The sequence below is a fragment of the Eurypyga helias genome, unplaced genomic scaffold (assembly GCF_000690775.1).
Source record: "Eurypyga helias isolate BGI_N326 unplaced genomic scaffold, ASM69077v1 scaffold590, whole genome shotgun sequence".
Classification (NCBI taxonomy): domain Eukaryota; kingdom Metazoa; phylum Chordata; class Aves; order Eurypygiformes; family Eurypygidae; genus Eurypyga; species Eurypyga helias.
The window spans coordinates 14,275-40,102 of NW_010226015.1; the positions used below are offsets into that span (position 1 = coordinate 14,275).

The 25,828-nt window shown below is 39.5% G+C and overlaps 1 protein-coding gene across 1 annotated transcript in view; it reads left to right on the top strand.

The window, feature by feature from the left end:
- NEB (nebulin) overlaps window positions 1-25,828 on the top strand; it is a gene marked incomplete at both ends in the record, with an annotated part of 56,915 nt that overhangs the window by 14,130 nt on the left and 16,957 nt on the right. Inside the window, 33 exons of the mRNA XM_010151084.1 lie at window positions 551-655; window positions 947-1,054; window positions 1,334-1,441; window positions 2,322-2,429; window positions 3,071-3,175; window positions 3,432-3,536; window positions 3,726-3,824; window positions 4,046-4,156; window positions 4,324-4,428; window positions 5,122-5,226; window positions 5,659-5,763; window positions 6,854-6,958; window positions 7,265-7,369; window positions 7,902-8,006; window positions 8,501-8,605; window positions 10,784-10,888; window positions 12,814-12,918; window positions 13,099-13,206; window positions 13,815-13,919; window positions 14,537-14,641; window positions 14,768-14,872; window positions 15,478-15,582; window positions 15,811-15,921; window positions 16,298-16,408; window positions 16,882-16,983; window positions 17,109-17,207; window positions 17,864-17,962; window positions 21,073-21,183; window positions 21,332-21,436; window positions 22,232-22,336; window positions 23,625-23,729; window positions 24,564-24,674; window positions 25,107-25,217. Coding sequence (XP_010149386.1) covers window positions 551-655; window positions 947-1,054; window positions 1,334-1,441; window positions 2,322-2,429; window positions 3,071-3,175; window positions 3,432-3,536; window positions 3,726-3,824; window positions 4,046-4,156; window positions 4,324-4,428; window positions 5,122-5,226; window positions 5,659-5,763; window positions 6,854-6,958; window positions 7,265-7,369; window positions 7,902-8,006; window positions 8,501-8,605; window positions 10,784-10,888; window positions 12,814-12,918; window positions 13,099-13,206; window positions 13,815-13,919; window positions 14,537-14,641; window positions 14,768-14,872; window positions 15,478-15,582; window positions 15,811-15,921; window positions 16,298-16,408; window positions 16,882-16,983; window positions 17,109-17,207; window positions 17,864-17,962; window positions 21,073-21,183; window positions 21,332-21,436; window positions 22,232-22,336; window positions 23,625-23,729; window positions 24,564-24,674; window positions 25,107-25,217 — 3,492 coding nt within the window. The remainder of the gene's footprint in view (window positions 1-550; window positions 656-946; window positions 1,055-1,333; window positions 1,442-2,321; window positions 2,430-3,070; window positions 3,176-3,431; window positions 3,537-3,725; window positions 3,825-4,045; window positions 4,157-4,323; window positions 4,429-5,121; window positions 5,227-5,658; window positions 5,764-6,853; window positions 6,959-7,264; window positions 7,370-7,901; window positions 8,007-8,500; window positions 8,606-10,783; window positions 10,889-12,813; window positions 12,919-13,098; window positions 13,207-13,814; window positions 13,920-14,536; window positions 14,642-14,767; window positions 14,873-15,477; window positions 15,583-15,810; window positions 15,922-16,297; window positions 16,409-16,881; window positions 16,984-17,108; window positions 17,208-17,863; window positions 17,963-21,072; window positions 21,184-21,331; window positions 21,437-22,231; window positions 22,337-23,624; window positions 23,730-24,563; window positions 24,675-25,106; window positions 25,218-25,828) is intronic.

Here is a 25,828-nt window from a genome sequence, read left to right on the forward strand (position 1 = left end):
GTTTTAATGTTGATTTTATGATTTCTTGTCCTTCTCTTAAAATCTTATGGCACATCCTTAGTTCAGGTTTAAGCCATTAAAATGGGACAATCGCCGTTCTGCGATTTTGAGAATGTACGTCCCCTCACACATTCTGTTGGTGTAACTTAGCAGCTGTTCTTATCTACTGAGGTGCCATCTTCATTTGTTCAGCCATAGTTTCTTTAATGTTGATTTTATGATTTCTTGTCCTTCTCTTAAAATCTTATGGCACATCCTTAGTTCAGGTTTAAGCCATTAAAATGGGACAATCGCCGTTCTGCGATTTTGAGAATGTACGTCCCCTCACACATTCTGTTGGTGTAACTTAGCAGCTGTTCTTATCTACTGAGGTGCCATCTTCATTTGTTCAGCCATAGTTTCAGTGCTCCTTCTGCTTAAATGCTGGTTCACTAACAGAATACTTAGGTAATAAGTAGTAAATATGGTAAATACAATAATAGAATAAATTCAGTTAAGGATGACTAGCCTAGAGCTCTGCTAGTAAGAGCTCTTGAATTTCTCTCCACAGATTAAGTACAAATCTAAGGCAGAGAAAATGAAGAGTGACTACACTGTGGTCACAGACACTCCTGTCTATGTCCAGAATGTTCTCAGTGGCTTGAATTTAAGTGAAGTAAGTGTTTCTCTCACCTTCCACCCCCAATACTGCATACGTCATTCCCTCACAACTTCCAGAATTGTGACTGGTTTCTTTAATAATTTCGGTTTAATACTGTAATCGTTGCTGGTTATCTATAACTCATTGCCTTTATGAAGATATTAGAAAACAATCACTAAAATTATTAATTGCCTGAATCCAAAATTTTGATCCAGTTTTTTAGGAGAAATTCCCGTATGTACGCAAACAATCTATACTGTGAAAGACCATCACAATTACAGCTCTCCTCTAATTTCTTTTTCTCAGGCTGTCTATCGTGGTGAATATATGCAAAATGTTAAAGGCAAAATGATTCCTACCGATAAAACAGTAGATTTGGAGCGGGCCTATCATGCAAACAAAATACAAAGCGAAGTAAGTATGAAACCTTGTGGTCCACAGAGTTTCTGGTATTCAGAAAGCAAATTCTTTAGAAGTTAGTGTCTATCTCTAGCTTTTCAGATAAAGAAGCTAGATTTCATGGCTCTCAGATGAATGTGGGAAAAAGTTCTCTTTTAAGCTTTAATGTGTTACAATGCAGACACGGGGAAAATCTTTTGCCAGTTACTATTAAGAGATTTCCTGTGCAGCTAATGAACTCTCAAATCTTACACACAGTTGTCACAAACTCTGTCCTTCTCTCTTCTCTTGCAGAATTTGTATCGCTGGGCTGGTGTGCATGCTCTGCCTACGGGGTACAGCCTTCCAACCGATACCCCCGGCTTTCAGCACGCGAAACATGTCCAGTACATCGGCAGTGATGTGAGTAGTGCACTATGTCCTTCCCCAACAGGAGTTCAAGGGAATATTTGATGTCCATCCTGTATGAGTACACAACTGTGTGAGACAGTCAGTTCTCAGCTACGAGATTGCTTGTCAGAGAGCAACGGGAGTGGGGTAGTTGGGTCACTGCCTAAGCCAGGAACTGAGGGTGACCATGACACAGACAGTGACCTCAGCATCTAGGGTGAAGCCCCACCATACCTGAATCAGGTGGGCAGAGCAGGATGCTGATAACAGGTTGCATCAATGGTCCCAGACAAGGAACCAGGGCCCAGGTCCATCCAAGGGATCCAGTCAGGAGCTGCGGGAAACAGAGCAGAGATTGGAGGCAAGCTATCTGCACTATAGGTCCAAGGTAAATCCAGGAGACAGGGCTAGATACAAGTTACCGGTAACGCAGGACCATGTCCATCCAGGAAATGAGGATGGAGACAGGGCTGAAGGCAGATGCCCTTACAACATAGATCAGGCAAGATCTGACATCCCGGGTGTGGCTAGTCACGGCAATTAAATCTCAGTAGTGCACTAATAATGTTTGGTTTAACAGAATTTAAATGTTATCAAACCCCATAATTACTGAAGCAATTACAATCAAAATATGAATTTCCTTAGGCAGATGCAAATGCTTTATTGGATGCAAGAGAAATTTAAAATGTTACTTATCTTGGGCCACATGATGATGGTAAAAATCATGATGCTGTGTAGTGTATTTAACTCTGATATAGCTACATCTCACTTATTTATCTCTTCTAAAAATCTTGCTCTTAATGCTGCATAAATTACTGTCAGAACTGCAGGATAAGTAGAATCACAATCAAATTAATTCCTATATGTTTTTCTTCTTTTTTCCACATCATAGCTGAAATATAAAGAAGCCTATGAACACATGAAAGCTAAAGGCTATACTCTGGGACCTAAAGATGTTGGGTTTGAAAATGTGAAGAAAGTGAATAAAGTCATTAATGAGGTACAGTAAATATATGTGTTTGCTTTCCTTTTGTAATTGTAGTCTCCAAAATATGGTTGATGAGAGTACACTGAGTGGGAAGATTATGGGGTCCCTGTTCTTTAAGAGCAGTTTAGGTAAATATCTATCAAGAATGGCAAGGGATCCTTGATCCAGGCTTGGAGTTGGGCTGGATGGCTTTTTAAGGTTCTTGATAACTCTAACTTTCTGTAATCCTGTAAAACTGTTACCGTAATATAAAATCAACTGCAGCCTGATTTTATTAACCAATGTGCTGCTACTTGATTAAAGTTGTATGGAAATTATTGTATCTGAATGACATTGGGCATTGATAGTTTTTTTTATATATGTGTACTCACGTCTTTTATCATTGGCTTTAATAGGATGAAAATTAAGCCTACGAATGTACGTGTTTGTATGCTTAGAGTCTCAGATTCACCATGTATTAGAGACGCTGCTGTCAAAAACAATTGTGGAAAATCTTTGCCTGGTTAGAAAATAGCACGTTTGCTCCCTTTTCTCTGGTAGTTAGGCAATACCTAGCAAAAAAATCTGCCCTTAAAAGAGAAGTGCTTGCACTCTGCCAAACTGCTTGCCATTTTAAGTTTTTAACGTGTAGAATGCTGTCTCCTTTGATACAGAGGTTGTATCGGGCAACATACCACAAGTACAAGGACAAGATTCATACCACTCCGGACACACCAGAAATCCGCCAAGTCAGAGCAACACAGGAGGCTGTCAGTGATGTATGTGCCTTTGTAATGTACGAAAACTGGGATTTAGAATATTCAACATGTTCAAACATGTGAAACGCTATTTTTTCTTTGTCTTTCAGCTGATCTACAAGTCAGATTTCTTTAAGCTGCAGGGACACTTGATTTCCTTGCCATATACTCCTCAGGTGTTGCACTGCCGCCCTTTGTAACGTACGAAAACCAGGAGTGATTTAGAACATTCAGCATGATCAAACATGTGAAATGCTATTTTTTCTTTGTCTTTCAGCTGATCTACAAGTCAGATTTCTTTAAGCTGCAGGGACACTTGATTTCCTTGCCATATACTCCTCAGGTGTTGCACTGCCGCTATGTTGGGGACATCACCAGTGATGTAAGCACCTCCTGTTCACTATTTGAATGCCACAGGCCTGATACTTCTAGACTGAAAGTGTAGTTTGGCTTCTATCATTTGCCTTCTGTTCTGTAAGAGAGAAATGCTTTGTAACTGTGTCTAGGGACTGATTAATGAAATTATCCCAAAAGTTCACTAATGATTTTTCTTTTTCTAATTGCCTCATAGAATAAATACAAAGAGGATCTGAAGTGGTTGAAGGGCTTGGGTTGTTTCCTGTATGATACTCCTGATATGGTCCGTGCTCGTCAGCTGCGTAAGCTTTGGGTAAGACTTTTCCTCTGAGAACCATGTATAACGACGACTGATTTATTTACAAGCAGGCTATGAACTTCCGCTATGAACTTCCAGGAAGCACAGGAAAACAAGTAAATGCTTATGGTAGAATTTCTTGCCATGCAGCTAGTTAGTTGTACTGTTAGGTTAATCTGAAAAGTCCTGCCAAGAATAATAAAAGCTTCCTAAGTGATACTGCTTTTCTTTTTCAGTCTAATTATATATACACGGATACTGCAAAGAAGATGTGGGCTAAATACAATGTGGTATTGGATACTCCTGGATACAGAGCAGTTCAGGAACTAAAAACCCATTTGAGTGAAGTAAGTTCTATATGATCTTTGCACATCTTTGATAGCTATAATTAAACTCAGACCCTCTGTTTTGCCTGAGTTACATGAGATGTATAATTGCAAAGCTACAATTGTTCAGCTGCCAAAAGAACATATGTAACAGAAGAAATAATTCATGGGCCTGTCTTTTTTTCCAGCTGGTTTACAGAGCTGCAGGCAAGGAGCTGAAGACAAAATACACTTCCATCCTTGATACACCTGACTTCTTAAGAGCCAAGCAAGGACAAAAAATACAGAGCCAGGTGACAAATTTGTACTGGTAAAATATAATCAAAGGATCCCTCTTATTATAGTCTTACAGTATAGCAAAGCTTTTCCAGGCCATTTCAAAGCAATGTAGAATTCCTAGAGAGGAAGTTTAAAGTGACTGTTGCTCATTTTTAAGTGGCTATGAATTTTCATGTTGACCATGTCTGTGTAATGGACATGTTCAGCTTTGTCCGTCTGAAACAGGACATTGAACCCTGGTACAGTTCTGTTCAAATTCCCTGAAACCCTGAATTCATCAGAGGGATAAATATGTTTATCCCTCTACCTTTACTCATCATCAGGTTTTATTCATATAGCAGCTCACTGTCTCACTGATTAGCTGCACATTTTGTGGAATTTTGAAATTTTCAGAACAAAATGAAGATACTCATCAGAGAAAAACAGACCTTATGGATGCTTTTATCTAAAGCCGGGTCTGGGTGGAGGGCAGAGGGCTCACTCTGTGTCATTAATGTCATGTGCATCAGACATCTTGGTTTGTGAGCACGTTACTGGCAGCTACAGAATATCAAGAGTACAAACCAAGATAGTATAGAAGAGGAATGGGCACATTATTTTTTCCTGTGGTAAATTATGCATTTACAGTCATTTTTTCAGAGAGATAAAGTAAAACTTGCTTGAAATGTGTTGTGTTTTTTTTTTTAATTCTTTTCTTCTTGCTGCAGTACTTGTATGTGGAACTTGCCACAAAAGAGAGACCCCATCATCATGCTGGTGGTCAGACTCCAGCCTTCACACATGCTAGGCACGTAAAGGACATGGTCAGTGAGGTAAGATATTTGGGGTTTTTTGTGTGGTACCACTATGCGGAGCTGTTCAGAAGTTTAATTTCTAATTTTAGTGACAGTTTCAAGGCTCAGATCTGTTTACCCTTCATTAGTTTTCTGTCTCCTGTGCTGAAGTTCCACGTTTCCTTTGTAAGTTGTGGTAAAAGCATACACTTTTTAGATATGTTTTAGCATTTTAAAAGATAGCTGTTTCTAAGTGCCTGTTTGCATAACCTGAGGTACACTGGCTGCAAGACCAGGAACATCTAGAAGGAGCTGAACAGCTGAGTTTGTTTCTCAGAGTTTTGACAGAAGTGCTTTGCAAGAATGACTTCATGCACTCGGTGTAGCACCCCTGGGCGTTAACATGACACAAGATTAACAAATGCTTCTAACACTCAAGATACAACTTTTCCCTTTTGCTGTCTCCCTTAGAAAAAGTATAAAACGCAGTATGAGAAGATGAAGGACAAATACACACCCGTCGCTGACACGCCAGTCTTGATCAGAGCCAAGAGGGCATACCTGAACGCCAGTGATGTATGTACTCCATGAACACTTTCTCTGCTGCCTTTTCTTGGTTTCTTTATGAAAAGAACAGGAAAAGGATCAATGGGGAACAAGTATGCAAAGCACAGAGTATCTCAGTGTGGGTCCTAAACTACCTCACCCCAATTGCATGTACATTTCTCTTTGATATTATGGAATTTATAAAATTTTTACTTCTTCATTTATTGAAATTCATTTTTATGTTCTGTTGCACTGAAGTGCAGTCTTACAACAAAGAAAAAAATAGGTTTAAAGTAATTTGTTTACACTCAAAATCTCCAAATAGTGTAGGCTGGAGTGAAATGATTGATTATGGAGCCAGGGTAGAATACCTTTTATCAGATGTTTTCATCTCAGCTTTGTGTTAGAAGTAAACTTGCATGTCACTGAGAATGTGCTCATTTTTTAATTTAGTAATAGATTAGAGAGAAAAATCATCTGAGCTTCTGCACACAAGGTTATTAGGTGAAACTGATTTTTCCTTCAAGCGTGGAACAGTGATTTGTGATTTAAGGCAACGGCTGAGAGTGCTCTACTCATTCGTGAGATCGTTGCAGCTTATTTCAGGTTGCATGTTGTATCCTGAAAGGGTATGTGCTGGACTGGGGTTTTCTTCCAGTGATTATCTTGCTGCTCTCTTAAGAATGATTTTTAAATACTGCGAAGGAGCATCCTAGTTCTTTTGCATGGCTGAATTTCTCCTCTGAGAAAGCCTTGGAATTCCAGAAAGACTGGAATGAACTTCCTGCTTTCATCTAGATCTGGACATGGAAGAAGGGATGAGTAAGGGTTTTTTATGCCAAAAAGTGGCACTTTTGCTGTTCTAGAGAATAGTCTGGTGACACACGGATGTTTTGTCCTCTGTATTCAGTCTGAATAGGATGAAACGTTGCTCTAGATGTACCAACCCCACGTCTCTCTAGTTTTCCCTAGAATCAAATTACAATGATTGTAGGCAATTGCAGCTTCCCAGGGCTCACATTAGGATGCTGGACAACAACATATCCCTGGTAGGTAGGAAATTGGACTAAACCAAGTCCTGACAGATAAACATAATGTATTCTTTTCTTTTTCTCACCAGTTGCGCTACAAAGAAACCTTTGAGAATACGAAGGGCAAATACCACACAGTGAAAGATGCTTTGGATATTGTCTATCATCGGAAGGTCACTGATGACATTAGCAGTGTATGTACACACCACTTCCATTCCTAATTAGTCATGGCATTTAATAACCTAGAACATGTCACGTTGCTCTATTTAAGTGTGTCAAATAGTTAAATAAATATTATCAGCACTATTAATATTCACTTCTTTCCTTCTCTGGAAGATTATACACTCGGTTGCCTTTGGTGTTACAAAGGTGAATGCAAGTAAATCTCATTTCCATGGGTTTAGTTCTGATTTTTCAGAAAAAGGAATGTCTTGAAACTGTGTGGTTTGGAGTGCCTTGTTCTCCAATTGTTTTACTTCATGCTACAATTTTCTTTGTAGGTGAAATATAAGGAAAATTATATGAGCCAGTTGGGAATCTGGAGATCAATCCCAGACCGTCCGGAGCATTTCCATCATCGTGCAGTCACAGATGCTATTAGTGATGTGAGTTCAAATAGTTCCTGGATGTGAGAGGTTGAAGGTTTTGAGCAGGTTTCCAAAATGAAAACTCTTATTTCTTGAGGAAGGGAAGGCAGTTGAAATTTTTGAAGTGATTTACACTTTCACCTGGCAGTTCTGTAAAAGGACAGGGCAAGTCAGAGGGCTAAAATTGCAGCCCTTTTCCTTTTGAAATTACAACACAGTCTTCATTGATTTCAGTTGCATTTGCCTAGATTTGTTTGTTAACCCTATAACAACCTTTAGTTGTACTTATCTGTACGTATACAATAACCCCTTAATTGTACAAGCATAGATGGTTTTTAATTCACTCAGGAGCTCCAATAGCTGATGTGAGGTTAGGTATGTGAACAGTCTCAGTCCATCAGAAAAGTATGAGTAACTAACTTATTTTTCAATGGAATAGTAATGGATGTAGCTCTGTGTGCTTCACCTTGTGCTGAGGTGCCATTTCAGCATTGATCAGCCACCACTTGGTGCTGCTTAAAACTGAATCCTTTTACCTCTTTTTCTCAAGGTGAAATACAAGGAAGATTTATCCTGGCTCAGAGGCGCTGGCTGTTATGCATGGGATACTCCAAGTTTTGCTCTGGCAGAAAAGAATAAGGTGCTCTACAGTGGGGTAAGTACAACAGTCTGAATTGTTGCTAAAGGTTTTTTGAACATTTGCTTATGCTGTAGATAATTTTTTTCTCAGGAGTGTCTAAATCTGACCTAGACATTGATATGAATATCTCATGGTAGAACTTAGTGTGTAGCATCTAAAATTTCAGGTCTTACTATAAAAGAACACAGAAATTAGCTTTTACTCATCCCTTCTGTTCTTGCAAAGATAGCAGCTCCAAAAGTAATTTTTCTAGTGATTCTAAGTCAAACTTTAAAACTGTGAAGATCTGGAATTTCCATTGCTTGCTTGATGTGACAGTTTCCTCCTGAAAACTGCTACACTTACAACGATTTTTGTGGTCTGTAGATATGTGAAATGCACATGTGCAATAATCCTGCCACGTTTTTGCTGCAGATTGATTCCCAAATCACACGTTTTCATTACCTTACCCTTCTTTGGGTTAACACTGGAACCTTTTTTGTTTGTTTGTTTTTTGGTTTTTTCTCCAGTGCAAGTACAAGGAGATATTTGAGAAGACCAAGTCTCAGTTTAAGTACGTTGCCGACTCCCCAATTAACCAGCATTTTAAACATGCAACTCAGTTGATGGATGCGGTAAGTCGTAAAGATTTCTGCAGAGGCTCATACGGAAGTAGTAGGTCTGCATATTTAATACCGAGTTGAAGGTCCATCTTCCTCATGAAAGTGTAAATAAATCAAAATATATTCAGGCTTAAAGGTGTCTTAAGGTCGGACTAAAATAATGGAAGACAAGGCTGTTTCTGTTGTCTGTCTATTGGGACAGGTCAGGTTTACAGTACCTAGAAAGTGAAATCCTGAAGCTCCTCCTTTGCTGACTGGTAAATAAATGCAAACTTAAATAAGACAGGTGGTTGAGCTATCGAGAGAATCACAGTTGCTTTCCTGACACATTGTAAAAAACCTTCACCAGGATTAGGAGGATGGTATTATCTCCGAAGTTAGCGTAGCTGTTCCCATATAATTTCAGATATTTTGCCGTGAATTCTCCCGCTCGACTACTTACTTTTTCTCACTTTTCTTCTGTAGCGCTAAAGAAACAATAAACACAACATAATAGCAGCAAGGGGTAACGATTGCCCCGGGTTTAAGATTAAATCCACCGATGGAGTTGGGAGTAGTGCCCACAGCATGGAAAGCACTGTGTTTGGGTGAACTCTCAGGAACTTGGCATACCACGTTGAAGCAGCGTATATAGATCCATAGAATAGTTTGGGTTGGAAGGGACCTTAAAGAAAGGTTTATTTAGACTGTCGTACCTTGGTAGTTTATTCTTTTTCACCAGCCATAATGTTATGTTGCTTACCTGTCAGGAAATGTATTACGGCGTTACCTCCTCTAGGTAAGAAACACTCTTTAAAAACAGATACCATTCCAGTACCATTGCAGTAATTTCATACTTGATTTGATAAGCAGTGGGCCAGAATTTGTTATGGAAGATTGTTAGTACTGAGTTTTCTTATTGTGGAAGAGAAAATAAGGAAAAAATTAATACAAAAAACATAAATGAGTAAAACTTTAGCAAAGGGGGCTCCATACATTGAAATGAACTTACCTAAATGTCTTCTGTTATGTAAGTGATGGGTTTTGTGATGAGGGATTAGTTTTTGCTTACAAATATCTGGTGATTAAATAACATTGCATTTTACATCTCACTGTGTTCTCTTTCTACTCAAATTGATCATCTAGTTCCATGCAGAGCTGCTTCTGCAATTATTTTTCATGGAGAAACTGAGTCATAAAATGGCTTATTGAAGAGTGGCAGGGCTAGAGTATGGGCATCCTTAAATTGTAGGTTAGGCCTTCCAGTGGAAATTTAGAAATGCATATACTATTTGGAAATATTTTCTCTCTGTGTTGTTGTTTCTTTTTTAACATTGTTCTCTTTTGGATGTGAACTTCAACCCCAGCCTTTAAATAGCCTGTGTAAAGGGGTTTCAGTGGTTAGAACTATGATGATCTCTTTGTGTCTTCACTCTCTTTTAATTTGTGACACTGAGCAGAAATTATATAAAGCTGCCTATGAGAAGCTCAAAGATAGGTACAGCGTTATTGTGGATGATCCTAGGAACCTCCTGGCCAAGTGGGGGACTACACTGAGCAGTCAGGTACCGTAGGAGCACTACCTGGTGCTGCCACAAAGTGCCTGGTTCACTCTCAGCTCTCTGTCTGCGTGAAATGTCTACAGCTGGCAGTATCACAGGTCCCACCTGGGATGCTCTGATGTTTTAGTTCGGTTATCAGACCATCTTTGTTTTGCCACCCAAAAAGAATTACTGCTTTTTGAGTGAGCTGATCTTTGCTGTATGTACTTTCATCTATTGTGCATCAATTGACATCAGAAATCTAATGCCTCTTGAAGTCGTTGGGGAGGTTTTAAAAAATGCAGTATCATGCACTGATTTTTTATTACCTCTCTTTTAATGACCTTCGCACACATTATCTTCTCACTCATTTCTAGATAAAGTGACAGTGACATTTGGCTTTTGAGTGCCCCCACCTTAATCTATAATTTACCCTGATCTCCCACAAAATATTTTTGTGATTTCCTTAATGGGGTACTATGCAAATCTTTTAATAAATACTCTTGACATCCATAATGATATAGATGGAAATTGTATGCACATCTGAATGAATACATACAGTACCTTGCCTAAATCTCTCCACTCTCAAAGTGTCTGGGATCTAGAGCTGTGGTGTTGTTTATGCTGTTCACAAGTCTCTTTTGTGCTTCGTTGCCATTTGCATGAACAGAAAAAATATAAATCCTTTGCCAAGATGCTCCTGCAACATGGATGTAATGAAATTCTGAGGCCAGATATGCTGACAGCACTCTACAACACATACTTATGGAGCCAGGTAATATGAAGAACTGCTGCTGTAGGAGACACTATATATACAATTTAGCTGCTTAAACTTCTAATATTTAATGCTTGGGAGTTCTCTATAGTTCTACGGATGTCAGACTCCAAAGTTTTGTCGATGTGCTTAAAGCTGGCAATGATAATATATTTTTGAAAACAGAATATCTGAAACGATTTACTGTAACTTGGACTTCACTCAGGTCAGGCTGATCTTGCCTCTGTTTTCTCCTTTCACTATAAATAATTTTTACATATACTCCTGTAGAATATTTCACATACATAAAGAGCAATTTTCCATACATTTAAGATACTGTATTTTAGCTGTTCCTGATATTTTCCTAACCAAATTCTCATTCTGCCACTGTTTCTCGAACTGACCACCCCTCAAAACACAAATCCCTTAATTCAGTATGAACACGATGAAGTAATTTGGCGCGTAGATTACGGCACCTCTGTGCCACTCTGAGAATGGTGTCACACTGTGCCTGGATGCAGAACAGGCTCAGGCCTCACTCCTCAGTGCTCTTTGAAATGGTACAGCTGCACAGGGCTGTGGTAAATCATGTTTTCATCAATTTTTTTCTCTACCTGTTGCTTTTGAGCAAGGCTAGCAAAGCAGTCCTCAGGCAGTCAGGTAATACTGTTTATTAAAGAAACACTCCCTCCTTTTGCCAGTTCTAATAAGAATCCAAAGTTAGAAAGTGAGTATGATTCACCTGTTCATACAGAGCAAAAAGCCTAACACATTTTTGTTTCTGATGATGTAAAAGAAAGCCTGTAATCACTCTGATACTGTTATGATGAACTGATTTTCCACATTCCACCTTCACTTAATCTGGATTACAGCAAATATATTTCAGTTGTACCAGTTGGATAACAACGTGGCTTATTAAATAACTGATACATATTTATGTCTTTCTAAAATCACAGCGGCTAGCAGTGACCTTACTCTTTTCAGTGCTAAAAATGATTCCTGACGGGGGCAGATGAAGCCATCAAATAACATTTAAATTATACACTGGACACGTAACAATAGAAAACAGCTATAGGAGAGGCAGAGGCATGTTCTTCTTTGCCACTATTAGCACAGCTAATAAAATTCTTCAGTAACGAGGTCCTGAAGGTCTTTACTAGACATTTTTGTTCGATTTTTCCATGGATTTCTATTATCTCAGCAAAAACTCCTTGCAAGTAAGTTTGAAGAAAAAACAAAATAGCACTCTGCCTGACCTGCATGTTCATCTGAGCTGACTTTGTGTTATGACTTGCTGTTTGCATACAGTGTTTATATTTGGTCTGTCATAATCCTCTTTCAACAGCATGGGGTTTCTTTTCTGATGCAAGATAGAGCATGAAAATTCTTTTTCAAAAACTTGTTTTGGCCTCTTCCACCTGCCCTCAGGCTGTCCGAAATGAATTATCATTCCTGGTGTACAGTCTGTTTTCACTGGATTCTGTGGAAGTCCTGAGTAGGCAAAGATCATCTCTAAGAAATTATCAAGATACAAATTCTGCTGTCGAAGCCTTTAAAATAGCCTGGCATTGTGATACATTCAGTGGTTATTTTTACCTTCTACTGTGTAAGATGCCTTATGTTTCTCTTCATTTGAGGACTATTTAAAAATGAGATATTGTCCAGTTATGAACTTTAAAAGCCAGTGATCTGCCAGGACTGCTTTTTTAGCTCAGTCTTGGAGATGTAGGATAGAAGTGAAGCTTCTACACTCCATGAAATAAATTAATCACACGCATGGATCGGCAGCCTCTTAGGCAAATAAGGGATTTGCAAAGTTTAGCTCATTGTGCATGTTCAACTTTCGCTGGCTTTGGTGGAAGGATTTTGCAATTTTATGTGTGTATCTCTTGAAGATGTTTGGTCTTGGTTTGTGTGGTTAACATACACTTCTTCCGCGTCCCCAGGTTGAATATAAAAAGGACTATGAAAAGAAGAAGGACAAGTATACTACGGTTGTGGATACTCCAGAACACTTACGGACTACAAAAGTCAACAAGCAGATCAGTGATGTAAGTGTGGTCAGTCCCTTCGAGCAGACCTCCTGCTCTGAGTTCTGACCTCTGAAGTGCGATAATGAAGAATATGGCATTTTCAGTAGTCCATTATACAACGTTTCTCCTCTGGATTTTTTTTTTTTTTTCAATTGACACCAGTAATGTCAAGAAATAATCTCTAATTCTTACCTTCAGATTATTTACAAGTTGGAATATAACAAAGCGAAGCCTAAAGGCTATACTACAATCCATGATACGCCTATGCTACTGCACGTGCGCAAGGTCAAGGACAGAATAAGCGATGTGAGTAAATTATCCTTGTCTGTGGTATCAAAAAGACACATAAGTCACTTTGTACTTTGATATGAAATACTTCTAACTCATATGTCTCTCTGTCATTAAAAAATAGCTTCTCGTTAGAGTGAATTGGTTTTGTTTGCATGTAAAATTATGTACTTAATGCTTTTTCAAAAAACACGATGGAAGATGAAGGTGTTCAGGAAGTTTGTGTAATGTTCTTCTGCAGCTCCTGGAACATTTTTGTTGGGGTAGAGCAGCCCTCACCAGTAATAAAAGCCATGAGCTGGAACTGGTATCTAATTGAAGTATGGATTTTGGGGTGTTTGTTTCTGGAACTAGAAACCAGCAGAGTTACTGTTCATGTGTAGATTTTGTCAAATCTAAGCCTGTGCTTCGTGGCGAGTTATACCTGCTACGTTTTCTGTTCAAAGAGAACGGCTGCTGAAGAGGCTCTTTCAGGCAGATGCTGAGTTGTATTGATGTCATTTCTTCTGTTAGATTTTTATCTTGACAAGGGCAATTTTTAATGTTATGTTTTTCATATCTTGATGCTTTTCTTTTTGATGATGATGATATCTTTGTAAACATTTCATATGTTTGTCTTTCTGTAGCTGAAATACAAAGAAGTGTATGAGAGGAATAAATCTCACTGCAATGTCATCGCAGATTCAGTTCATATTAAGACTCCAAGGCATGCCTACAAGCTGAACAGCAACGTGAGTCCAGTTCTGTTCATGCTGCAGGTTGATTATGGGTGGTGCTTGCGACTGGCAGTGGAGACCACGAGTAATTATTTTCAGCTCCACTGAAACGTTCTGAGCTTGGACATCGTTTCTAATTCTTATGTGCTTGAATAAAATAGATTTGCATTTATTTCATACTGAAGTGCTCACTCTTGCAAGCTGCCCTTGTATGTCACACACTGACTGCTCCTCTAGCCCTGCTCTGTTTCCACGACAGAGAAATAACTGTCCCAGAAATTCTCTGTGATGCTGTTTTATAGGCACACTAAGTGCTTCATGGGAAGCTCTCCTGTGTTTTCTATTATTGGTGGCCCAGCATCCACTTCAATAAGCAAGGAACTGAAAACAGCTTCTTCAAAGCCACGACATCTTTTCAGTCGTTCAGATTCCTTTCTCCACCTAGCAGTGGAAACACTACAGTAAATGGATTCCCACATGATTCAGAGGAAAGGCCTGGTCTGGTGGTATAGATGCACTTCTCTCTTTAATTGGCACAGACCGAAAAAGAATTTCCACCTATATGAACATCATGTGTAAAGTACAAACCTTCCAATTAACTTTTTTTTTTCTTTTTTTTCTATTCTAAACAGCTGGATTATAAGAAAAAATATGAAGCAGCCAAGGCTCATTGGCACTGGATTGCTGATAGACCTGACTTTGTTCAAGCAGCCAAGTCGTCTCTGCAACAGAGTGATGTAAGAAGATCAGAATAAGCTGAATATTCCCTTCCCCCACATCTCTCATCTTCAGACTAGTAATAATAAAACAAGTAGAATATTTGAGACTCTTTTCTTTTGTGTTTTATTTTCTTCTTGCTACAGTATGAATACAAACTGGACCGGGAATTCCTGAAGGGATGCAAACTCTCTGTCACAGATGATAAAAACACAGTACTGGCCTTAAATAATGCCATCTTGGCAAGTGATGTAAGTACTCAAACACTCACTTTTTGGTGCTACTAAAACTTTACTTACTGCATAAACTACTTCATTCTTAATCCACTAATATTTCCAATAGAGCTTTGAAAAGTTGTTCTCTGTCTCACTTCATTATTTGATTTGACTTGTTTATTTCATCAACAAATTGGCAAAATCTGAATAAATTTGGTCTTGTCAATCTCACTGGCCCAGTTTATGGATCAAATATATATCCAGAATTAACACTGCCTGAACAAACACCCTAACCTTTGCCTTCCTGTTATTGAAATGAAAATATTATCGGGAGAAAACAACAAAAAACCTGCAGGTATAACTTGTGCATAGCCCAAGGTATCTTTAATAATTAATATCAATATAATAATATTCAATATATTCACAAAATTCTAAGTGAGAGCTATAGGAATATATAGCCTCATAGAAATATATAGATTCTATATATACAAATATATAGAATTTATCTTGGAAAACTTCTTAGTAAGGGATTTTCTGCAAACTTTTGTACTAACGAGCAGGCACAACTATAGTTATTTGTTTTTAAATTGCCACAAGACAGGATACACATTGCTTAAAAGGCTGCCTTTCCCTCCTGCTAGATAAAATACAAAGAGAAGCACAACAAAGCTCGAGGAACGTACCATGTTGTTCCAGATACACCTCAGATCCTCCTGGCTAAGAATGTCAGCTCTCTTGTATCTGAGGTAAAACAACAGAGAGTTCTGTGTGCATTCTAAGTACATCCTTATACTGGGGGAGATGGGAGGGATGGGGGTGGGGACTCGAATTGCTCGTTTTTACCTTTTTTAATTTGTGCTTTGGAGAGTTCTGTGTGCATTCTAAGTATATCCTTCTTATACTGGGGGGGATGGGAGGGATGGGGTTGGGGACTCGAATTGCTGGTTTTTACCTTTTTTAATTTGTGCTTGCAGAACAAATACAAAGAACATAGCAAGAAGCAGCTTCCACATGGGTCTTACACAACCCTGCCAGAGACACGAGACACTGCTCATGTGAAGGAGGTGACCAAGAATGTCAGTGAGGTAAGAACTGGTGCGATGACAGTTTGTGGTGAGGTTATTCCCTGCTGCCTGTAATTGGTCAGACTGCGACATGTTTTAGTATACACGCAACACATTCCGAGTCTCATCGTAAAATGCCCAAGGAGCCAGAAAAGATTGATTCCTACCAGAAGGAGACTTTGCCAAAGAACACAGCTTAAACACAAATCATTATCTCCATAACAAGCTCTTGTAATCTCAGTGCAAATTATGACAAACAAGCCGGGGACCATACGTTTTGAGGCAGGGGAGACTGCATTTTATCTGTCTTAACAGTTTCAGTGAGCTTATTTCCAAGTTTTAGTAGCATTTACCTCCATGTGAATCAATCACACGTGGCCCTTTTTGCTCCTAACAGACGAACTATAAAAAGAAGTTTGTGAAGGAGAAAGGCAGGTCTAATTATTCTGTCATGCTGGAGCCTCCCGAAGTGAAACATGCCATGGAAGTTGCTAAGAAACAGAGCACGGTAAGTTTGTCTTGCCTTTTCATGAATTAAGTAGCTTCTGTATGTGAATTCAGTCAGCCAGCTGGCAAAGCAGAAGTTCCCAGACTTCTGCATTTCCTCCCAGCCTGCACATTCAGGTGTAATTCTGAGAGATAAAGGTGTGAATATTTACAGATGGAAAATTGCACTGAAGTAAAGGACTTCTTTGAAAATCATATTTCCACTTAATCACATGGTAGGATTTAAAGGTATCTAATGCGAGTCACATCTCATAAGTGTTGTCCTTCCTTCAGGTACAGACAGAATTGCACGTGCTTAATTTCTTCATGTGTACACAGCTAGCAAAAGCAGTTTCCCAAATCCATTCCTTGTGAAATTATTTTTAAACAACGCCCCCACGCTTTCCCCAGCAACACTGCTGTGTCCTTACTAAGCATATTCTTCGTGAACAAACCTCAGTAATTTTCTTTCCTCTGTCTCCCATCGCGGATTAGATTGAATACAAGAAAGATGCCAAGTCAAAGCTCCACTACACACCCATAGCAGATCGGCCAGATATTAAGAAAGCAACTCAGGCCGCCAAGTTGATTAGTGATGTAAGTGCTTTTTAAGTCTTTTGTATAATTATTTGGCAGTAATTTTACTATTAAAAAGAGTGTCAGTACAATATTTTAAAAGGAGTGCCACCAGTACCAAACTACGCTGCTTTTTGCTTTCTTAGATTGAATACAAAAAGCGGGGAGAAGCTGGCATTGGCGTAACCATGCTGGGACGTCCAGATATCGAACTGGCAAAGGAGGTGTCCAAGCTCACCAGCCAGGTAATAATAAACAGACGGGGAAACTTTGAAGCAGTGCGAGAAACGAGACATGATATTAATTTACGGAGTAATCCTAATGTTAAAATGGAAATTCTTTCTGGATCAGGGGATAAGGGAATATTTGAAAGGGAACATGTTAAAGATTAAATGCCAGTGCAAGGTACTACTTTGCTAAGTAAACTTTTCTACCAACTACCTCTCAGTACTGGGGGAGTAGAATCCCCTTAAAATGAGGCAGTGACATGATCTTCTGAATGCTAAGGCTGAAGCGTTAGCTGTGTTTTTTGTTTAGCTTCTCTGGGTGTTGCCTTTAAAAGGAGCAGCCTTTTACCTAACTTGTGTAATCCATCCTTTACCAGATGGACATTCACTTTCTTTCAGCCCCTTTCTTTCTACTTTGTGCCTTTAAAAGAATCTTCTCTTTGAAGTCAACACAAGTCTGCCAATAGAAGCTTGCTTATGGTCATACAACTGTCTGAAGCACGTGATTGTGATTTTCTGGGACAGTTTTTTTTCCTGCCAGGACCTCAATTCTGCTTGGTTCTTTCTCCCTTTCTGCCAGGATCTCAATTCTGCTTGGTTCTTTCTCCCCACTTCACGCTGTAATCCTGTAACTGATGGCGTTTCTGATCTTGCTTTCTCGCTGCGCATTATAGGCAGAATACCTCAAACGACACATGAGAGGGCATGGAGCTGCATCTTATGATACTCCATGGATGAGAACCTTTAAGAAAGCTAATATGCTAAGTAGTCACGTAAGATAACTTTAAGTGACACATCTGGGAATGCCATTTTTATGCATCTGTCTCTTGCTTGCGTATTGTCTTACAATTCCGAGCTGTTAAAGGTTTATGATGCAGCAGTTGCACTGGATCTTTTTGCGTCAAAGGTGCTGAATGTAGCAAAACTTGTGAGTCTTCTGTTAGATGTGTCTTCCTGGTTTTTTACCTCTGGAAAGGCAGTGCATGGGAATTCTGTGAGTGGGGAATTTCTCTGTTTTAGAAACACCACATGAAGTTTGAAACGTTACTATGCCCTTCATAACGGTTTTGGAACTTCCAGTGTTTTTAATGGAAGTTTCTGATGGACTCGTACAATGTGAAGACTCGCCTTTTTCACCCAAAACTCCCTAAAACCAGACATGTAAGCTTGAGCTGGTTTTCCTGAAACTCTGCAAAAAATGGAAATACGTGCATATGACAAACCTGAAAAGTGGTGCTGGTACTTTTCAGTGAACAGTCATACCATAAGCATAACATTCAGACTCGAACTTCATTTTAACTACTGAAACTTCATTTTAACTATTCTGTTTACATTGTGCTGGAATGGCATGATGGAACCATCAGGTATGACTGAGTCAGCCCCAGAGCCTCAGAGAAGGGTACCCTGCAGTGATTTGAGGGTCCTTGCATTCCTTTCTTGTATCTCTTGCCTCTCAAAACCTGTGGGGAATAGAGAAATGATGGCTGCACAGCAGTTTTTGAAGTGGCAGCACACAGATCTGTGCCATTGCGGTTTTGCACTTGTATTTCCAAAGGAAAAAACAAGGGGGACTATGTTGTTCCCATGTCTAGCCATGACTGCTGCACGGTTGAATGTCGCATGTTTGAATGTCAACCACTGTGTTTGTCAGGAAAAGCAGGAGTCTTTTCAGTAGAACCAAGGATTCTTAAACTGACCAACTGAACTGCAAGAAAAAGAAGAAATTTTGTTTATTCCCATTCAGTGCTAATGAGACCTTCCTTTTCCATGCTTTTGCTCCAGTGCTTGCCAGTTCTCCTGAGTCTTATAAAGATGCCTTGATGAGACTATTTGAGTTCTGAGAGAAAATTAACTTAATTTGAGTTCTGAGAGTCAGTAAGGGAGCAAAGAATAATTGGCATAATCTTGCACTTTCTCTCAGATGTTTGTTCTCATTAACTTCCCCTTTAGAAAGCATTATGCCCAGTTTGTTTATCCAGTTGCCTTTCTTGGATTTCATCTGCCTGGCTGGCATGCTTGCTTTTAATTTTGCACAGATCTTCCAGTAGCATTTCTACCGGGCTTAAAGCGAGTGAACTCTGGCATGATGGCCTGATCTTGCTCATGTGTTGCATAGCTTGCAAGATTCTAGTATGCTTCTGCTCATTTTTAATTTTTGTGAGGTCAGAACCAGCGCTGATTCCTTTATGTCAGCAGTGGCAATGTGCTTTGTTTTCTTAGAGCAGCTATATAATCCGTGGATTTGCCTGTTTCACTGTGTGTTTTATCTGAATGTTGGCCTCTGCACAGCAAAAGAGCAGCAGTGGTATCCAGCATGAACCGTGTGGTGCTGAACGGACATGAATATGACAATGAATTCCAAGTGTAAAATGTGACTGTGGAATGTGATTTAATTCTCCCTTTTTTTTGCTAATACTAATTTATCTGTTTACATTTCTGTACTTGTCACTAAAAACCCTCTATCGTGAGTCAGCTCTTCCTCAGCTTAGTTACCAGTACTTCAGTATTTTGTTTCTTTCAGTTTTCACATAAATATTGCTTGGGAGATCATTTTTTTTCCTAAAGAAGCATTAATCCTTTTTCCTCACCCGCCACAGCCCTGTATTTTCTGCATGCTTTTTACAGGTATGATCTTAGTCCTGAAGAAGATCAAATTCTTTCAGGAAGACTGACAACGGTTGTTCAGTTCTTGTTCTTTAGACCAGGGATGGGGGCTTCCTCGCTTATTTAATATAAAACCTCTCCAAGAAAATGTGGATTGGTAAACAGGAAGAAATGTCGCCTGGCTCATGTCCAGACCAGGCAGAATACTACTGCAGGGAAGACATGACAGATCCTGGGAATTCTTCTACTGCTCTTGACTCTAATGCTGATGAGCATACACACTAACGATGGGACCCATTTAGATAAGCCAGAACATCATCTTTAATACGTTCTTCATGCGTTCTTCAGTAACTCTTCTGAAATAGTGTTGTACATCTCTGATAGCCAAAAAAAAAAAACCAAACAACCCAAAATGTTCCAAATGGAACCGTCCCTTTTGTAGGTTTACAAGAAATTATGAGGAGTTAGCCTTCAGCTGCACGTGCAGCTGTGGGATGGGAGAAGTCATGATGGATGAAGGACTTGCCCTCACCTAAGTCATGAGCTAAGCTGTCATTGGAATCACCATTTCTGTGCCTCCAGCCCGGGTCTGCTGGAATATTGCACCTTACGTAGCCGTGGTTTGCCTTGCTGATGTGCTTTGGAAGTGTTGCTAAGCCTCTTGCATAATCTGTTTCCTAGTAATTAATTGTGTTGCTATTCTGTTTGTGATCATTAACATTATTCTTCATCTCTGATTTATGCAAACTCAAATATGCGTAACAGTGTATATAAAAATATTTGATATACTGCCTTCTTCAGTGCTCATATGGCTTGAGGTAGCTTTGAAACTCGTATTTCTCCAAGAAGGAGGTAAAAAGTTCTTTTAAACACTTGTTATACTTGTGTCAGTTTTTGTCTCTTTGTGAAATAGGGTGTCTCTTATCTCTGCACAGTTCCCATCCCATCAAGTGAAAAATTCTTCATCTCTGAGGCTCAGAATTTAGCTGTATTTATCAGCATACCTCTCTTGACTCTGTCAGTTACTTTCACACTGAGGAGATGTAACCTGTGCACTAAATCAAAAATTCCACGTGGCATTTTGTAAATGCAGATGTAGATCTCCTTTCCATGCCAGATCATATTTAAAAACAGCCTTTACTCCAGTGGGTGCCTTCAAGTCCCTACGTTTTTGTTCTTCTGCTTACCATCAGCGTTGAAGTAGGGTCTCTTTGCCTTCTGCAACCAAACACGTGAGTACTCAAGAACAGTTGTAATACCTCCTTGTTTTTTAATTTAGGTGAAATACAAGGAGAATTTTTCCAAAGAGATGGGTAAAAAGCCAAAGTATGACTTAAAGGAGGCTAAAATCTACAAGACCATGAAAGATGCCCACAACATGGCTAGTGAGGTATGTTTACTTACACTTTTCCTCTAGGGAAATTAAAAGTTCCAGATTTCATTAACAAAGACCTCCTCTATGTCGTTAATATCTTCAACATCACTGGTCTTATTAGCAGTCTCCTTTTCTGAGGCTGTTTGTCCTCTCTTACCCGCAGGTGAAGTACAAGGCGGATTTGAAGAAGCTTCACAAGCCTGTCACAGACATGTCCGAATCGCTGATCATGAACCACGTCCTGAATACAAGCCAGCTCGCCAGCGCTGTAAGCTCATGAACTAATCCCACATCCATCTGATATTCCACTGCTGTTGATGCCATTCTGAACTGATCTCTGCTAACTGTTTCTGTAACAATTGCTCCCTCTGGTATTGTCCTTGGGATATCACCTGGTAGTGATCTCTTCCTCTCCTTTCTAATGACTATTTCCTAGTGAACTAGCAACTTTGCCACTCCTCTCCTCTGGGAAGTGAAATCTTTATTAGCTGTAGAACTTCTAATGTTTTAAATCCTCTAATGATTTTTGATGGATTGATTCTTCATTATGTTTTAACTGATTGCATTACACTAACAAAACCCATTTTCTTAATTTTTTACTTTTTTCTTTACTGCTTACTATATTTTAAAAATGTATTTTTGTCTGTTTTTTTTCATTTTGTGTTTAACACCCCCCTGTTGTAGATGCACAGAATTCTGCCTAACAAAATACTTTCTAATTTTACTGAGAAAAGACAAAAATCATTATTTCCTGGTACAAATTTTTCATGTATCCATTGAATTTTCTTTTTTCTTCTTTTTTTTTTTAATCCTGGTTTTGAAAAAAAAAAATCTTTGTTGCAATCGAGATGGTCAAAAAAAGGTAACTGTTCACACCCATCTGTAGAAGTGATATCTGATACTGGGAGTTAAACTTCTTGCTTTTGTTCTTTTCTTTTGCTTTTTTTGTATTTCTAATTTCTCTTTGATGTGCCATTGAAGTGTTGCATTGATTGGACCTAAGAAGTAAATTTGCTGAGGGATTTTTTTTTTATTGAGATGATTTTTGACACCTTCCCTTCAGTACCAGTACAAGAAGCAATATGAGAAGAGTAAGGGTCACTACCATGTGGTGCCAGATAATCTTGAGCAGGTTCACCTAAGAGAGGCATCAGAACTACAGAGCCACGTAAGTTGGTCGTGTGTTTTCTCATTAACCCCACTCACTGAGTACCAGTCTCCATCCCTGAGTCAGCGTAGCAAATTCTCTGGTCTGTAACAATCCCTGTGCCTATCTGCTTTATAAACACTGCACATCTGAGGAGACGAGTCAGTGAGAAATATTTGCACATAAGCAGGTTTAGAACACGTGCAAAATACCCGTAAGATTTCTTCATTCTAGAGTAGATCTCAAAGTTACTTATGACTGTTGTATATGGATCTTTGTTTAATACATTTATCAGGGTGATTTTCTCTGTAGGAGAAAGGTCTTGGTAATCACAGAAACTGGAAACTAAAAGAAGTAGGGTTGCTGCTGACGGTGAATTTTCAACTGCTTTATCCTAGTGATACAAAGGAGAGCTCTGCCATTCTTTTTCTGCATCCAGAATTGCTTAAACCAAAACACTTACTGCTGCTATTAAATGTGTCTGACATTTTTTCCCTCTGGAATACAGCAAATGGTGAATCTTTCCAGAGAAAGTCATACTCTGATTTGGTCTCTAATCCTCTCTATTCCAGGTTCTAGTCCATGAATTTGTAAAGCAAGGGAGGAATTACTGCTAGAACACAAAGGGCCATAGTTATGGTTATGCTGCGTGGTGCGGAAGGCCGAGAAGGTTCTTATAGCAAAGGGCTGTGAGAAAATGGTTGTTAATCACTTTGTAGTTAAAGTTGCCACGTGTTGCTCCAGTTTGAGATCAGGATCTCCCTCAGCCAAGGACATAGCATTGCCCCATGCAGCAGTCTGAAAACTGATGCCCTAACGGCTGGATACGGTAACTGGAGGCAAGAATATCTTCATCCTCGCGGACATCTTGCTTCCTGGACAGTCACGTGCAGAGTTAGTCAGCAGGGCACTAGACTGCATCTTTTCCAGCCACTAACGCTCCAGCAGCCCATTAACATAGAACCGGCTGAACGCAGCCAGGGTCAGGGGCAGGCTGAGTGCCTTCGAGCTGGATTTTTATAGCTGCCTGTCTTCCTTCTTGTGACCAGTAAATTCTTGGAATCTGAGCTGACGCTGCTTATTCTCTGCAAGAGGAAATAAATCAGTAGGATTTTAGGCCACACACATTTTGCTGCAAGACTGACCTTGGGTCTTACTTTTTATGGTCAATAATATGGATTTCAGGAAGGTAAATAGTATCAGACACTCAGTTTTTATCACAGATCTGTTGACCAAAGTAGGCAGATAGTAGTCAATGAATTGGTTCTTTGATTATTTAGGAGGGTAACTATTTTTCTTTTTTTCTCAGGTGAAATACAGAGAAAAGTATGAGAAGGAAAAAGGAAAACCAATGTTGGACTTTGAAACTCCAACATACCTTACTGCAAAGGAATCTCAGCTCATGCAGAGCGAGGTACGGTTACCAGCAATACCGACAGACTAAAACACTTTACAATTTGTGTGGTTAAACTTGCACAGTGGTTTAGGCAGGCAGTTATACTTGCATCTTGTGCATGCTGACAGACTGAAAAATTATAGGTATGTCACCTTTCTTCGTACTGGTTACGAAATACTGCATTTATAATTCGTGAAGCTTTCCCGTGTCACGATGAAGCGTCTATTATCGGCTATTTCTCCTCAAGAAGCCATCAGGAAGTGAAGGTTAAGCAGGTCTTCGAGTCCTTAGAAGAAATGTAATATGATATACATTTCACTTAGACTTTTGCTACGGACTGTAGTGTGTGTGTCAGTTACAGTCCACAGAAAGTACCCTGGTTGTTCTTTTCACCGCGGAGCTGTTTTTGAGAAACCCGTTTATCTCCTGTTTGTCTCTGCTGTCACAGTGTTCTTCACTGACCTGTCATTCTATTTCCTCAAGCTGTTCTCTTCTGTTTGTTTGAAGTATAATGTTGTTCTGTCACAGGTGAGGGCTTATACATGCTAAAAACCAGTTGTATAAGGCCATTAGTCATTATGCTTGAGTGATTCCATTGAATGTTTTTTCTGCATATACAAATAAGTAGAAAAAGGGCAAAAAAGGGCAGGGTCAGGTCATATTTCCAGTGAAAGTAAAGAGCTGTTTCTTGGGCTTTAGTAGAAACAGGATTTATTGCTTTAGGTGCCCATGGGATTGGCGGTAGCAGATTGTCCCAAACCACTGCTCCATCCTCCCAGTAGTTTTTCAAGTAATTAAAAATAACGTAATAAATATTTGCTATTTTACTTTTTTTCTTCTTACTCTCATTAGAAAGAATATAAGAAGGACTTTGAAGAGTCCATTAAGGGCAGAAACCTTACTGGCTTGGAGATTACACCATCCTTATTACATGTCAAATATGCAACCAAAATAGCAAGCGAGGTAGCAGTCACCCTGTGCTTATTCCCTCCGCCAAGTTAAATAATTCCACTAAGTATTCTCAGCAGCGTTTCTTCTTCACCACTTCCCTGTTCCTAACCATTCACACTACGCATGTTTCCACGTTTTGTGTCATGGTCGAATTTGTCGTGGGTATTTATTTCATTGTTTGTTAACTGTGTTCATATTTACTGCGTCCCTCTCTGACATTCCTCAGCTTAAGGTGTGTGCGTGTGCCTTTGCAATTTATCCTGACCCATAATTACTATACTCTGCTGCAGTAGTTCTTATATAACACTATACAATATTCTTTGCCGTTTTAAAAAACGCGTTTTGCTTTTGGAGCTTTGGGGATTTTTCTTTTTTAGTTTTTGCAGCCAAGCATAGGGCTTTTGTTAGTCTGGCTTTGCAGTTTCCTTTTTCTTGCTTCTGCAGAAAGAGTACAGGAAAGATCTGGAGGAAGGTGTCAAAGGTAAAGGACTAACAGCTTTAGAGGAGACTCCAGACATGCTAAGAGCAAAGAATGCAACTCAAATCCTGAACGAGGTACGTCAAAAGCTACTTGGAAAATATCTGAATGGATGTGGCAGCCTCCAACTGATAATGCTTATGGCTGTGTAACACTAGTATGAACTTTGGCATTCCCTAGAATCTCTCCAGTGGAGGGGAAAAAGAATGTGTCTGATAATGCTTATGGCTGTGTAACACTAGTATGAACTTTGGCATTCCCTAGAATCTCTCCAGTGGAGGGGAAAAAGAATGTGTAGGGGTGACTAAGATAGAAGTGGGAGCCTGAACTTTGAAGTGGGCTCCTCTCTGCCTTCACAGTTACTGTCAGGAATGTAGTCGGGAAACAGGTGCTGTGATCAAAAGTCAGATCAGTCAAGGGACAGAGTAGACCAGCACTGTGCTGCAGCAAGGCCTAGCGTGGGAACCAGAGGTGTCAGGTTTGCCAGCTAGGCATTTATGGTCAGGAGCAGTTACCAGGATTAGGAATTAAGGACCAAGGCTGAGAGGCAAAGTGAGTGATCAGAAAGGGACTAGAGTGAGGGAACCTGACTGGCTTTCTGCTTTGGGATGTGTGCTGTGCAAGGCTCTTTCTGAATCACAGGATGGTTTGGGTTGGGAGGGACCTTTAAAGCCCACCCAGCCCCACC